The sequence below is a fragment of the Muntiacus reevesi genome, chromosome 1 (genome assembly GCF_963930625.1).
Source record: "Muntiacus reevesi chromosome 1, mMunRee1.1, whole genome shotgun sequence".
Lineage (NCBI taxonomy): Eukaryota > Metazoa > Chordata > Mammalia > Artiodactyla > Cervidae > Muntiacus > Muntiacus reevesi.
This window is the reverse complement of record NC_089249.1, coordinates 152,458,222-152,474,203: the sequence shown is the minus strand read 5'-3', so window position 1 is coordinate 152,474,203 and position 15,982 is coordinate 152,458,222. Positions and strand designations below refer to the sequence as shown.

The 15,982-nt window shown below is 40.3% G+C and overlaps 1 protein-coding gene across 5 annotated transcripts in view; it reads left to right on the top strand.

Annotated features, from left to right (window-relative positions):
* Nucleotides 1-12,693: 12,693 nt before the first annotated feature.
* ZYG11B (zyg-11 family member B, cell cycle regulator) overlaps nucleotides 12,694-15,982 on the top strand; it is a 74,044-nt gene continuing 70,755 nt past the window's right edge. For 3 of the 5 annotated variants that reach the window (XM_065913030.1, XM_065913038.1, XM_065913021.1), the window contains exon 1: nucleotides 12,706-12,882. Coding sequence is in view for 1 of the 5 variants with exons in the window: in XM_065913012.1 (XP_065769084.1) it covers nucleotides 12,853-12,882 (30 nt within the window). In the remaining 4 variants the exon portion in view is untranslated. Of the gene's footprint in view, nucleotides 12,883-15,982 lie in introns of all 5 variants that reach the window. The other 2 variants (XM_065913047.1, XM_065913012.1) reach the window with 2 other exon arrangements.

Genomic DNA, 15,982 nt, shown 5'->3' with positions numbered 1-15,982 from the left:
CAGAAATATCACATAACTTTGACATGTTACTCACTTCCCTGATGATCCAGTGGCCAAGACTTCGTGTTCCTAATGTAGGAGGCCCAGATTCAACCTCTGGTCAGGGAATCAGATCTCACATGCCACAATGAAGACTGAAGATCCCATATGCTGTGCAACTAATACCTGGCATAGCCAACTAAATATTTTTCTAAAAAAGAAAGAAATGTCACATAGATTTTCCAAGATCATACAGCTGGAAAGTGTGGAGCAGGGAGTGAAATCCAAGCATATTGGTTTGCTCCAGAGCCTTTAATCTTAGCAAGATCCTATCAAGTACTATACTCTGCCTCTTAAGATAATTATGTGAGAGTGAAGATGTCTGGCTCATAATAGTACATAAGAAACAAGGACCAAGTAAAGTAACCCACGACCTGAGATGGCATAAAATGGATTAATATTAAGAGGTACAATGTTACTTTATTACTCTTTAAAAATGTCTTATCTTCAAACTATTACATACTCCTGTGATTGGAAGACTGTTTTCTGCTTGAACAATCTGGGCTATTTTAAGATGCCCTAAAGGTAAGCTGGCTTTGCCTTCTCCTGAGGAACTGAAACAAGTTCTTAGCACTTCATCCAGAGAACTTTTGAGGGCCTTGAAGATCTCATGAAATTAATTCCTCCAGTCAGGCCCTGAAGACAGAGACAAATTGAATCCAGTCAATGCTCTCAAGGAACTCACAACTAAATTGGGGAGACAGACAAAAGAGATCATCTCAACATAACACTGTTATATTGGAGGGAAGCTCGTAAAGGACATCTAACTTAAATATGGACAGAGTGATCAGGGAAGACCTTTCAAGAGAAGGAGACACATGAAGTCTAGTATCAAAGGGCAAGTGAGACATTTGAAGACATCAAGAAGGGGTTTCTTGGTAGAGGGAATGCTAGGAACAAATGAATGGGGGCTTGAAATAGCCCTGTATATTCCAAGAACCACAGAACTGTACTTCACTATGGCTAGAGCAGAGCTGGAGTCATGGAATGGTAATGCCCAAGGCAGAGGCCAGACGGGGAAATGCCTCAGTTGTCAGATTAAGGGGTTTGGCCCTAATCTTACAGGTGATGTAGAGCCATTGACTCAAGTCCCAAACAAAAATATAATATGGTTTAAAAGATAATCTTGGTAGCAAAGGTGGGTTAAATTAGAGGTTTAAGACTAGAGATAGCTTTTAAGCACATGAAAAGATACTCAATATCATTAGTCATTAGAGAAATGCAAATTAAAGCCATAATGGATATCATCTCACACCCACTGGGATGCCCATAATAAAAAAAGATGAATAACAACAAGTGTTGACAAGGATGTGGAGACTTTGGAACCCTCATACATTGCTGGTAGGATTTTAAAATGGTGCAGCTGCTTTGGAAAACAATTTGGCATGTCATCAAAAGTTAAATGTAGAGTTCCATATGACCCGGTAATTCTAGTTATATACTCAAGAGAAATGAAGACATACATTCACATAAAAACATTTACATGCAGTTTTATAGCAGCATTATTCATAATAGCCAAAAAATGGAAACAATCCAAATATTCATCAGCTGATGAATAAACAGGATATGGTATATCCATATGGAATACATAATGGAATATTGTTCAGCCATAAAAGGGTATAAAGTCCTGATACATGCTGCAGCATAGATAAGCCTTGAAAACATAATGCTAAGAGGGAAAAGCCAAACACAAAGGGCCACATAGCATATAATTCCATTTATGTGAAATGTCCAGAATAGTCAAGTTCCTAGAGATATAGATTAGTGGTTGCCAGGGGCTGGGGGTAGGAAGGAATGAGGAGTGACTGCTATTGAGTACACCTTTATGTGTCACTTCAGTTGTGTCCGACTCTTTGTGACCCTATGGACTATATAGCCTGCCAGGTTCCTCTGTCCACGGGGTTCTCCAGACAACCATACTGGAGTGGGATGCCATGCCCTCCTCCAGGGGATCTTCCCAACCCAGGGATCTAACCTGCGTCTCTTACATCTCCTGAATTGGCAGGAGGATTCTTTATCAGTAGTGCCACCCTGGAAGCCCTCCTATTGAGTACAGGTCTCTGGAATTAGTAGTGATGGTGGTACAAGGTTTTGAGTATACTAAAAACCACTGATTTGTATTTAAAAAGTGTAAGCTTTATGACATGTGAATTATATATATGTATAGAGACTGGTGGCAGAGTGACAAGTGAGGTTTCTGAAATAGCCTAAGCAGCAGACTTCAAACAGGGGAATCCACACCCTTGGAAGTTCATGAAGAATTTCCAGGGGCCACACAGGCATAAATAAGTTCCATATCTCTAACTTTTATGTGTACATTCTTTTCTAAAACTAATCTGCCTGATAATGTGCTTTTTATTTCTCCTCTTTTACAGTAACTTTTCTCTCATCTTCAAAGGAAAGATATGCCACTGATGAATCTTGGCTATCACTATGAAAGTATTGAAGTGAAGTGAAAGTCACTCAGTCATGTCCGATTCTTTGTGACCCCAAGGGCTATATGGTCCATGACATTTTCCAGGCCAGAATACTGGAGTGGGTAGCCTTTCCCTTCTCCAAGAGATCTTTCCAACTCAGGTCTCCTGCATTGCAGGCAGATTCTTTACCAGTTGAGCCACAAGGGAAGCCTAAGAATACTGGAGTGGATAGCCTATCCCTTCTCCAGTGGATCTTCCTGACCCAGGAATTGAACCGGGGTCTCCTGCATTGCAGGTGGATTTCTTACCAACTGAGCTAACAGGGAAATCCCAATGAAAGTACTGCCCTGGGCTAAAAATATCTGGACCATCACTGAAAGGATAATTTGAATGTTCTGGACTTCTCATGGGCAGCAAAGCAAGAGTGTTCAATAAGCAATGATTAAACTGATAATAAAAATGTAGATGTCAAATTAAAAATGTATAAGGAGGGCCATAGTATATCAAAATTCTTCTAATGGGTACCAAAGGATAAAGTCTAGAATTAGCTTTACCTTAGGATCACCAGGTTGCTTAACGTTCAAAATTCTAATCTTGTGGTACCTTCAGATAATGGAACATTATTTAGCACTAAAAGAAATGAGTCAGTAAGTCACAAAAAGACATGGAGGAAATGTAATACTTAGCACTTTCATCAAGTAAAAGAAACCAACCTAAAAAGCCTGCATATGCCATATGATTCTAACTATACAACATTCTGGAAAAGGCAAAACTGTGGAGACAGTAAAAAGATAGGTGGTTGTCAGGGTTAGGGAGAGAGAGGGATAAATAGAGCACAGAGGATTTTTAGGGCAGTGAAACTTCATACATCTAATTATATATTTGTCCAGATCTTTAAAAATAAACTCATTTTTGGGCATCTGCTCCTGAGATAGAGAACACAAAAAGGGAAATAAGATTTTAGGAAAGATAGGGAGTTACTTTTTGAGCCTGAGGTTATGAGATATTAGTGGGATATCCAAGTGGAGTCTGTATTTGACATTAGATGTAGAGGCCTGGAGCTTGGGAGGAAGATTTAGAATAAAAATTTTAGACTCATCAGAATAGAGGGCTGGCCTCTCTCCTTGCCTGCATGAAGCCATTGGAGAGTTTGTCACCATTCAAGAAAAGCATAGAGAATACAAAGATAAAGAGACTGTGATGCACGGACAGGATGTTTTTAGATTTCACATATGAAGGAATTTTGAGTTTGACAAGGTTCAGGGTGCAGCCATAGGGTGCAGGGTGCAGTCAGTCTAATGACTGATGTGGAAAGGGGAGTCATTAGAACTGAGGAAGTCAAGGAATAGAGAAGCCAGAGGGCAGGATGGGTCACTAAGGTAAATGTTGAAGTCATCCAAGTTACTGTAGGATTGCACCAGCCTAGTGGCTCTTTTGGAGAAGGCAATGGCAACCGACTCCAGTCCTCTTGCCTGGAAAATCCCATGGACGGAGGAGCCTGGTAGGCTGCAGTCCATGGGGTCGCTACGAGTCAGACACAACTGGGCGACTTCACTTTCACTTTTCACTTTCATGTATTGGAGAAGGAAATGGCAACCCACTCCGAGAATCCCACCTGGTGGGCTGCCATCTCTGGGGTCGCACAGAGTCGGACACTACTGAAGCGACTTAGCAGCAGCAGCAGCAGCAGCAGCAGTGGCTCTTTAACTTTAGTGTGGATCAGAATAAGTTGGAAGCCTTGATAAAACATAGATTTCTGGGCCCCATATCCAGAATTTCTGATTTAGTTTGTCTTGATGGCCCAAGAGTTTGCATTTATAATAAGTTCCCAGATGAGGCTGATACTGGTGGTCTGGGGACCACATTTGGACAATTACTGCAATAGAATGAGGACTGAGGACTGAGTCAGGTGTCAAGGTTTTCTATGAATGTGTTTAGTTGGTGAGAGTAATGAAGAGGGGGCGATACCAATCCTAAACAGTTGAACGAAACTCTCTGTTCATTGTTCCTTTTTAATTAAGACAAGACAAGAGGATACTTAATTGGTTTTTAATCCACATTTCTCTTCTCTGGAGATGTATTTCTGATTCCACAGTCAGAAGTTCTCACCAATTTCCCCACAAGTGCTTAGAGCCACCATGTAAAGAGGATTTCTCATATATTAATACACTCTAATTTTTCAGAGAGTCCTGGCCCATTAAATATCACCTTGCTAGGTACGTTCTGAACTACAATGTTAGAACTGGTAGAGGGGACTTGGGGGCCACCCTTCCAGGCCATTTAACCCTTAGGACATTTTATAGATGATTGCACTAAGCCCCAGAGAGAGGAGAGATTTGCCCAAGGCCTCAGTATCTCAGGGTTCCAAGGTTCCTTAAAAGTATCAAATCCCACCTCCCCAGTGTCTGGCAAGCAGCCCTTCTGACTCCTGGCGCAGTGCTCCTCAGTCTCATCCTGAGGTATACTTGTGTTTCAGCAGTGCAGAGAGCTATAAAATCCTGCTGTTTTTCTACTCAAATCACTCTTATTTGCCTTCTAGCATCTTACAGAAGATACTAGGAAGGAGAGACTTCCCTGGTGGCTCAGCGGTAAAGAATCCACCTGCAATGCAGGAGACACAGGTGATGCAGTTTTGATCCCTGGGTGGAGAAGATCCCCTGGAGGAGGAAATGGCAACCTACTCTAGTATTCTTGCCTGGAGAATCCCATGGATAGAGGAGCCTGGTGGGCTACAGTCCATAGGGTCCCAAACAGTTGGACACTACTGAAGCGACTTCATACGTACACATACACTATGAAGGAAGGATAGAGTGTGAAAGTAATTTTCCCAGTGCCTTCCTAGACTAGTATCATCGGCATCTCCTGGGAACATGCTAATGGCACAAAATCTTGAGCCCTCACCCAGACCTAATGGATCAGAAATTCTGGGGGAGACACCTAGCAATCTGCTTTAACAGATGCTCCAGTTGATTCTGATAGACACTAATATTTACAATGGATTATAGTCAAAAAACAATTTCACATTAGAAAGACCTCCTGTTCACCAGGTCCTTCCTATCCTAGAGAGAAATTCCAATTCTCTCCAAGGCAATGAGGTAGTGGAATTGATTGTGGGGTCAGCATTAGTTCTTACATGACTGACTTGAGGGGTTTCCTATCTCTGAGGCTGTGTTTTCTCATCTATTAAATGGAATAGTCACCTTTTTTGTCAGCCGCAGGGAATTGTTGGGAGGCTTGAATGTGAAGCTTGCTGATAAACTGCCTTCTAAAACACTGCTGTGACTTTGTAAGAGATTGCTAGAGTTAATATTTGGATTGCTACTTTCAGCCTGAAAAAAAAAATCCCTTTGATACTGCTTGGCTCTACGCAGAGCAGCCAACCCAGTGACTAGGGTGGACTTGTCTTAATAGAGAATGCTTATCGGAAACTTCTGCTCTAAGTCTTGGGTTCTGATGAGTAGTTGCAATGGAGCTCGGCACCTCATGCTCAAGAGAAACCAGCTGAAATTTCATCATGCTAAGTTTGTTTTCTCTCATATTAAATTGGTAAGGAGGACTTTGTGTTTATTTCTAACTGGGAGTCTTTTTCATTATCTGACAGAGTAGTACAAAAGACAGTAGACCTTTAGAATGGTCCCCTCACTTAAGGCTTCAGGGCACTGACTAGTAAATAATAACACGAAATCTTGCCTTAGAAAAATAAGTGAGTTGTATTGAAATTCTTATTTTTTTGCTTTTGTCTTTTCCCATTTAACTTTCTCGAACTGCTGACTTTCAGAATTAGGAGAAAATTGAACAATCATTAAATTTGTTTTAAAACTCATTATTAGAACTCCCATCTATTATATCCCAACATTTTGTCTATCAGCCCCTTTCTTTGGTGACCAGGAGTTTACTATGTCACAAATACATGGCCCATTCCATGTGAGATAGTTTTTGCTCTTAGAATGTTCTCTTCTTTTTTGAGCTAAAACTCTACCTTGCAAAATTTCCTATTCTCTCTTTGCCTCCAGCTTATCCTTCTAGAGCAAAATGGAACAAATCGATATTCTCATAATAATAATAATAGCTATTTAAGAATAAGAGAATCTTCCAAATTCTGTAAACAATTGATTTTCTAGAGAAATAAATTATCATAAACCTTGAATACCTTCGATTCAACCTTGATTATAGCTAGAGACCAAAGGCCACAGGCTTCAATAGCAGGAATTTTTAAAGGATACAAGTGTTTTTGAGAGGATGACGCACTCACTGAATTAACCATTAACTTCTGTTTACATAGATAAGAGGAAAGAATAGTGTATAATTATATGCCATTTATCATTGAATTTAAGTTGAATTTAAGTTGAATTCAGTTAGTCTGAATCTTTTCTCATGAAGTTGAATTTCTGTGTTTATAAAAGGAGCAGACTTTCCCAATAACATCAAAAGGTTTATTTTCATAGTTCCAAAGACTCTATAAATTACTCTTTATCATCCTGAGATTATGAGTTGCTATAGGAAACTATGTTTGTTGTAAAGTATTATATTTGTTCACTTTAAGTCATAAACTCTGTTTGCCAAAGGAGGTTGATTATATTCCCCAAACATGATGAGTAACTATTAATCTAGTTCTGATTAAATCAACAATAATAAGAGTATACAGAATCTCTTATAACAGGGACATTATAAAGTCATTACTTGTGGAAAAAATTGTTTTAATTGTAAAATGAATAAACAGCTCTAAATCAGTTTTATTTACTTACTTTTAGAAAAGGTAATGCATCTTTATGATTAAAAAGTCAAAAGGCTAGTCTGTGAAGAGTCTTCTACCTGTCTCCTGCCATCTAGTTGTTTTCCCTAGCAGCAATCAGACAATCGATGATGTCTATTTCTGTTAAATTCTTCCAGGGATATTTTCTGCAAATATAAGCACTCATGAATACATATTACTACCCTCACTTCTTACAGCAACACTAGTATGCAATATACATCTTTAGCATCTTGCTTTTTCACTTAACAGTAGATCTTGAAGATTATTTGAAGAACTTTCTTATTCTTTTTTATGGCTGCCTGGTAAACTTGGTAGGAATATACTGCTACTGTGTTTAACTGGTGTATTAATAAACTGTGTATTAATGTTTATGAATAAACATTTGTTTCCACACTTCTGCTATTACAAACAAAATTTGTACACATGCTTGTACACGTGTAGATTAAATTTTTAAAAGTAGAAGAAATTCCCTGGCAGTCCACTAATTAGGGGACTTTTCCAGTGGCTCAACAGTAAAGAAACTGCCTGCAATGCAGGATACATGGGTTTGATCCCTGGGTGGGGAAGATCCCCTGGAGGAAGGCATGGCACTCCATATTTTTGCCTGGAGAATCTCATGGACAGAGGAGCCTGGAGGGCTATGGTCCATTGGGTCACAAAGAGGCAGACATTACCGTATCGACTGAGCACACACACACGCACCAGTGACTAGGACTCTGCATTTCCACTGCAGGGGTCACAGGTTGGATCCCTGGTGGGGGAAGTAAGACCCTGTATGCTGTGTTGCCAGAAATAAATAACTAAAAATTTTTAAAAATTAGTAATAAAAAAAGTCCTTGTGACTTAAACATTCTGAACAATTTTTTTAGAGGTAGAATTGCTGGGTCCAGGGGAATAGTAATTTAAAAATTTGATAAATACCGTCACCAAGGGACTTTCCTGGTGGACCAGTGGCTAACATGCTCCCAATTCAGGGGGCACTGGTTTGACCCCTGGTTGAGAGAACTGGGTTCCACACGCTGCAACTAAAGATTCTGCATCTGCAAGTGAGACCTGGAGTCACCAAACAAATAAATAAACACTTTTTAAAAATACCACTACTGAACTGTCCTCCGTGAAAGTTGTTTGAATTTACATTCCCACCAACAAAATATGAGAGTACCTGTTAAAACCACCACTACCACCACCACACAGTCTTATGAGTCTTATAGATCCTTGTCAATCTGATAGGTGAAAAATAATATTCCAAAAAAATTCTAATTTGCATTTCTCTTATCCTGGGCAACAGTGAGCATTTAAGAGCCGTTGCTATTAATATTTCTTTTTCTGTGACTATTAGTTCACTTCTTTGCACTTTTTCCTCTTGCATTTTGGTTCTTATAGATTTAATCTTTTTATATAAATATGACAATCACCCATTTTCTTATGATACAAACTGCAAATACATATATATATACATAGCCATTTTCATCTCACTCTTCTTATGGTGGTTTTGCAGTACAGATAATTTTTATTTCCACATAGTTGTATTTATCCATCTTTTATAGCATCTACATTTTGTTTTATACTTTAAAAGATATTCCTTACTTTGAGATTATAAAAACTGCCATGGTCCCTTCAAAAACATTTTGGTTTCTTTTCTTTCCTTTTTAAAATTGTCGATATATTTTAAATTTCTCCTGAATAGTGAGGTGTAGATCCAAGTTAAATTTTTCTAAATGGCTGTCCATTTATTGTAACACCAAAAATAGTGCCATTTTTTTTTTTTTTTACTGACTTGAAATTTTACCTTTATCATACAAAATTATCAAGTATATTTGGATGTACTTTTGGACTTTCTGTTCTATTTCATTGAATAGAGGTCAATTGTGGCTCCACTCTTCGTTGATGGCAGAGTCCTGATTTTTTATGGTGATTTTCCATTGGTTTCTTTTCTTTCCGTTTTAAAATCATTGATATATTTTAAATATATTTAAAATTGGGTCCTCAGGAAAGATGATCCTCAGATCAAATACAGACAATAAATCATTATTGGTCTAAGCTAACACTAGTGGCCTTATTTCTTTTTTAAAATATTTATGTATTTACTTGGCTGCTTTGGGTCTTAGTTTCAGCATATGGGATCTAGTTCCTTGACCAGGTATCAAATCTAGGTCCCCTACACTGGGAGCCTGGAGTCTTATCCACTACACCACCACGGAAGTCCCTCCCTTTTCTGTTTGTTGGTTTATGCATGGCCAGTAGACTTGAGAAGAACCATACTGAATGGCTACTAGTAATAATAAAAATCTATTAGACATACAAAGGGGGATGTTTACAAGTTGGCAATTGGACATATAAGTCTGAAATTCAGAAAGGAGGTCTGGAAATGGAGGTGTCCTTTGGGGGATTATCACTACTTAGATTGTATTTTTAAAAATTGTGATAGGATAAGATTATCAAGGAGTGTTTATAAATGGAAAAGGCAAGAGGTCAAAGTATTGAGCCCTGGGGCACTGCAGTATTTAGAGGTCAGAGAAATGTGGAGAGATGAAGAGTAGCCAGTAAGGCAGAAGAAGAACCAAGGGAATGGAGTGTCATGTGGGCAAGGAGGAGGAATTGATTAGCTAAGTCTACTGCTCTTGGTATGTCAAGTAACAATGACCATTGATTTTTGTGAGTAAATGGATGTCACGGGTGTCTCTTGACAAGAGCATTTCAGTGGAGTGGTGGAGGTGAAAGCTCAACTGGACAGGGTCCCGTAGGAGATGGGAGAAAGAACTGAAGACAGTATAGTACTGGCCACCTTTATAAGACATTTTGCTGTGAAAAAGAGCAGAGAAATGGGGTAATAGCTGGGGGGTCAAGCCCAGTCAAGAGGGTTTTTGTTTTGTTTCAAGATGGAAGAAATAAATTTATTTTGGTATGTCAATGGGAAAGAAAAACCATGATGTAGATGAGGAGAACTGCTGGATAGATGACTTAAAGAAAGTGAAACAGTAGCACAGTAGCACTGTCCCACTCAAAGTGTGATCTGTGTACTAGTGATGGCCCACAAAAGTTTGTCACCAGTTTGTGACAGAAATTGAGAGTACATATTTAGAAACTTTTATAACAATTTGACAGAAACATTTTATGTCTATTGGATCTAATAACAGCAACAAAAAAATTCTGACCTGGAGTGGTCAAATTCGTAGACAGAAAGTAACATGGTGGTTGTTATGATCTGAGGTGAGGAGGAAATGAAGAGTTATTGTTTAAAGAGTACAGAGTTTTGGTTTTACAGGATGACAAGAACTCTGGAGCTGGATAATGGTTATGGTAGAATATTAATGTGAAGGTATTTAATGCCACTGAACTCTATACTTAAGAGTGGTTGGGAGGGTTAAAAAAAACTATATCTGGGCTTGCATTTTTATATGTCTGTTTTTAAATTTTAATTTTTCTAGTAATTAATTTTTATCATATTTTATAAAAATATAGGTTTATCGCTAATTGGGGGGAGAAAACAAGTCTTTTTGCACAGATAGTGTGAGAAGAATTGAGGAGGGTTTGACCTTAGCTAAAAGGTAAATAGTTCCTTTTAGTAAGCAAAGGAAGGCAGAGTTTAACAGCACAGTCAGGAGCATAGCAGAGGTATAGGTAGCTTGGAGGTCATGGCAGTGGTGAGAACCTAGAGAATTTTTTTTGCTTGCTTCATTTTCACAGTAAATTGGAAATGAAATCATCAGGTAAGTGAGAAGCTTTGGAAGTTTGAAGAGAGATTTTTGATATAGTCACCCAGTGGGGAGGAGGAGTGATGGAACTGGAGAAATGTAGTAGGAGAGTCAAGCATTAAGGGCTTATTTGACAATAATGATATTGAATTGTAGGTGGAGGTCAGTCAGTAGGATTTCAGATTTTTCTCCACTCTATCCCATTTTGCTGCAGGTTTAGGATTAAAGTTTTCTCAGTTGAGTATAGGGAACAGAAAGAATTAGAGAAATGAAGGTGAATACCTAGGAAAGATTTTCATAACGGACGTAGAAGCTAAGCTTTTCATGAAAAGAAATGAGGATACAGGATAGTGTGAAGAACAGTGAAAAATGTATTAGGACAGCGGATTCTGAGTCTTGGTAGACTTGATCAATTTTGGAGCTGGGTATTAGAAGTGAGTTAGAAAGGAAGGTGGTTGATGTGGGAGAGTTGATGATTAAAGTTGAGATTATATTAATAGATTTCAGCACAAGCTGGAATCAAGATTTCAGGGAGAAATATCAATAACCTCAGATATGCAGATGACACCAGCCTTATTGCAGAAAGCAAAGAACTAAAGAATCTCTTGATGAAAGTGAAAGTGGAGAGTGAAAAAATTGGCTTAAAACTCAACATTCAGAAAACTAAGATCATGGCATCTAGTCCCATCACTTCATGGCAAATAGATTGAAAGCAATGGAAACAGTGACAGGCTCTATTTTCTTGGGCTCCAAAATCACTGCAGATGGTGACTGTAGCCATGAAATTATGACACTTGCTCCTTGGAAGAAAAGTTATGACCAACCTAGACAGCACATTAAAAAGTAGGAAAAAAAAAAGTAGAGACATTACTTTGCTAACAAAGTTCCATCTAGTCAAAGCTATAGTTTTTCCAGTAGTCATGTATGGATATGAGAGCTGGACTAAAGAAAGCTGAGCACTGAAGAATTGATGCTTTTGAACTGTGGTGCTGGAGAAGACTTTTGAGAGTCCCTTGGACTTCAAGGAGATCCAACCAGTCCATCCTAAAGGAAATCAGTCCTGAATAGTCATTGGAAGGACTGATGTTAAAGCTGAAAGTCCAATACTATGGCCACCTGATGAGAAGCACTGACTCATTGGAAGGAACCCTGATGCTGGGAAAGATTGAAGGTGGGAGGAGAAGGCGGGAGGATGAGATGGCTGGATGGGATCTTGAACTCAAAGGACATGAGTTTGAGTAAACTCCGGGAGTTGTTGATGGACAGGGAAGCCTGGCGTGCTGCAGTCCATGGAGTCGCCAAGACTCGGACACGACTGAACGACTGAACTGAACTGAACTACAGTTATTGGAAATAAGAGCAAAAGTATGAGCAGGGAAATGAAAAGCTGAGGCAAGGGTGGTCCCTAGTGGAGAAGACCATGAGAAGTTATGGCATTGGAGGTATCATCTAAAATAAATGAAATGATCAATAATTATGGTAATGGTAATTAATGGCAATGAACCAGAAGCACAGCGGTCTGTAGGTTACCGAAACGAGTGACTGCTCTAAGTCTCCTGTTGGGACGTATATTTAAGGTTTTTCGTTTTAAAGCTCTGGTTATTTGAGGAAGCGCAGCTCCTTAAAAGGCCTGGGAGAGCGAAATGCCACAGAACCGGAGCTGTGCGGTACCTTTTGTCGGGACTCCTCCGCCGAGACTGCGCAGTGAGCGCGGAGGCGGGGCCAATCGTGGGCTCGCGGGCGAGGGCGGGGCCTTGGGGGCGGAGTCTGAGCTCCGGGTTGGGCTGCGGCTGCGGCTGCTGCACTTCCCAGCTTTTGAGGCCAGGAGGCCGAGGCCTGGGCCAAGCCCGGAGCCGCCGCTCGTCGGAGCCTCCTGGAGCCCCCGCGCAGGCTCAGCCTGGGGGCGGGCTCAGGCCCGGCCCGCCGCGGAACCCAGGACAGAGGCTGCATGCCCGAGGACCAGGCCGGCGCAGCCATGGTAAGAGAGCGAGGCCTGCCTGAGCCGCGGCCGCCCGCCACCCTGGCCCCCGCGGGCCTGCCCTCCCCAACTCTGATGTCCCGTCTGCCCCTGCCTTTACCTCCCTTCCTTGTTACCCACGCCTAACTGATCCGCTCCTTCTTCCCCTTGTTTCCCGGCCACCTGCTGGGGTAACACTCCCCCCCCCCCGCCCACCCTCAAGCCCCCCCACCCCGCGTCTCTCTCCACTCGGTGACACCCCCCCCTTTTTTTAATCACCCCCCAGTGACAGCCTCTTTCGCGTTCCCCTTTGCCTCCCCCTTCTCGTCCTTTAATCCGACCTTCTTTTCTCCTCTATGGTTTTGCCTTGTTCTCTCTTTTGGGATCTCTACACCTTCTTTCTGTTGCCTCCCTCCTTTTTGCTCCTGCTCTTTGCTCTTGCTACTTGCCCCCTTTCACCATTTTATCTCCTCTCCGTATCCTTTCTCCCCTTCGTCCTCCACCATCCACATTTCCTCTCCCCCTTATTGGACGTCCTCTCTTCCGCGCTCTCACAGCTGTCCCCATTTCCTTCTACGGGATTCAAGGGTCTAAGCAGGAACAATTTGAGGGCGGTTGCTTCCCAGGAGCTGTTGGGCGGGCAGATAGGGAGTCGGAGGCTTTCTTCTTTCTTTTCTTTTTTGTCGAGGGAAGGAGGTAGATTGGAGAGAGCCTGCAAGCCTGATTATCTAATGTCATTGCAGAAACTGAGTGATAGTGTGTTTTGGAGCGGCGGAGTGAGACGTGGGGTGCGGGCCGGCATGCACACTATGGCCTTATAAGATATCTAGCTTTTTGATAGAAGTAACTTAAAATGTTTTAAATTGAATATTTATTTTGAGCATCTTTTAATGTGGAAGTATAGTTTGGGAAATTTAAAAATATTTATTTACAGGCTTTTTTGTCACTCAGAACAAATGGTTTGTTTTTGTTTGGAGACTGAGACCAGGGCATCTGGAGATGGAAAATCAGCTTGGCAGTCAGTTTGTGACAGTCTCCTTAGTACCTCTATTATCTTCATTTGTTTTAGTTGGGAGAGCCTTACATTTTCAGATTTTCTCTTTCCTTCCTGTTTGAAGCTTCAGTGGGTCTTTCATTGAATTGGGTTACACATGGTTTGCAGTTCATTTGATTAATCTCTTGCTCTAGCATATGCAGCAATCTGAATTTTGGTCTCTGGGAGGAATAAGACATTCTAGTCAAAACTAAGTCCTGGTAATTCTGTTCTCCTAGGAGGACAGTCAGTTTCTGTTTTCTCCCCTGATTTTTGAGGAGTGGTTCAAAGTTACTTAATCTGTGAATTTTCTCTGACTCACTGACTCTGCATTTTTAGGTGGTCACTCTCCAGTGTCTGCCTGCACAACAATCCTTCACATTCACAACCTATCACACTGCTATTGTATGTTAATCTGTTTCTTCCCCTGAAATGTGAGTTCTACACAGTTACTGTGCCTTACTCCTGTTATTCCCAGTGCCCAGGCCAAGTAGGTGCTTGAATGATTTCACTTTATGGTCTCATTTTTCCTGTCTGACACATGTGATCTTGAACTGAAATTTGAGAAAACTAGTGGACTACTCAGAAAGAGTGAGGCTGAGATTCTTATTTTTGGTGCAGAAAGGAAATTTATTAAGATGTGACCTTTTCAGACTAAAGAGCTGTCCCAACAAATACACCAAGTGGCTAGATTTTTGAAAGTGTTTGCCTTCCCACAGAGAGTGAATGTATGAGTAGAGAGGGAGAAGTTATAAACTCCTTTTTGGGTGTTTACGATCCAGGTGTGCCATTTGAGCTGGGCTTGAAAAGTGAATAGGGTTTATATAGATCATTTTGGGTAGGGGAAGAATGTTGTGAATGTGCGTAGAAAGTAATGAGGATGTATTGTAGGTAGTAGGATTACTTTTATGTGGCATGAAGAATGCAGGAATGAGGATGTGTAGTAGGAAATGAGACTAGAATTAGATATATGAGACATGGTTATGGTTTAGACTTTGTCTCCAACTAACTGGATTTTTCCTTGTTAAAATACATACACACTGTGTAAAAGTATATGTATGGGAGAGTTGAAGAGAAGGCAAAATTTTAGCTTATTATTAGCTAAAAATTATTTGTAGAGGCTACTTAAAAATTTCCTTGTGTAGTAGGTGTAATAGGCACTCAATAAACCAAATAGAACCAAATATTGTAATGCTTTGTGTTTTATATTTTTCAAAATTTTTATTGTTAGGTTGTGTTTTGAATAATTGATGTGTCTAAGACAGGGGTTCTCAAGTTTTATCATGAATCAGAATTTCCTAGAGGGCTTGTGGTCTGCCACTTCTAGAGTTTGACTTATTAGGTCTGGAGTAGGACTTGAGAGTTTGCATTTCTAACAAGTACCATGTCACGCTGGTGTTCCTGATCTATAAGCCACATTTTTGAGAACCACTGGTTTAAGATGTAGTCCTTTTTATTCATCTAACAGTTTTTGAACTGCCATTGACTGTTGACATTGAGGATATTGCAAGTAATAAAACAGATGTGGTCTCTGCTTTTTTGTATGTTTTGTCTGTAGACAGTATAGCATCAAGCAAAAAGAGTAATTCTAAATGTGAAGAGTGCTAAAAAAGGAAAAGTGGCAGCATCATGATATGGGAAAGTTAGGGATGGCTTCCCAGAGGGTCTTACTTTTAGGAGAAACCTAAGGGACTAAATGACAGGAGTTGAGTTGTGTTGTGGAAAACCTGTTTAGAAGGAACAGCATATGTGAATGACCTCGTACTGTCTGTTGTCTGCTTAACTGCATATCCTGGAGTTCTCAGCTCAAGGAAGTCAGGGAAACCCCAACCCCCCTGCCTACTCATCAAAACAAAACAAAAACACTGCTAAGTCACACACTTCCATTGTGTTAGTCTCTTTGATAGAATACGCATCAATTGTAATTTTATATTTCTTGCTATGATTTTTCAGTTAATATCTGTCTCTACCTTCAGACTATAAAAATCATTGATACAGAAGTGACTTGACTAGCTTCTAAGGGCCAGGTGGTGTTCTAGGCATTGTGGTTAAAGTGGTTTAAAAAAAAAAAAAAAGACAGTAAACAAA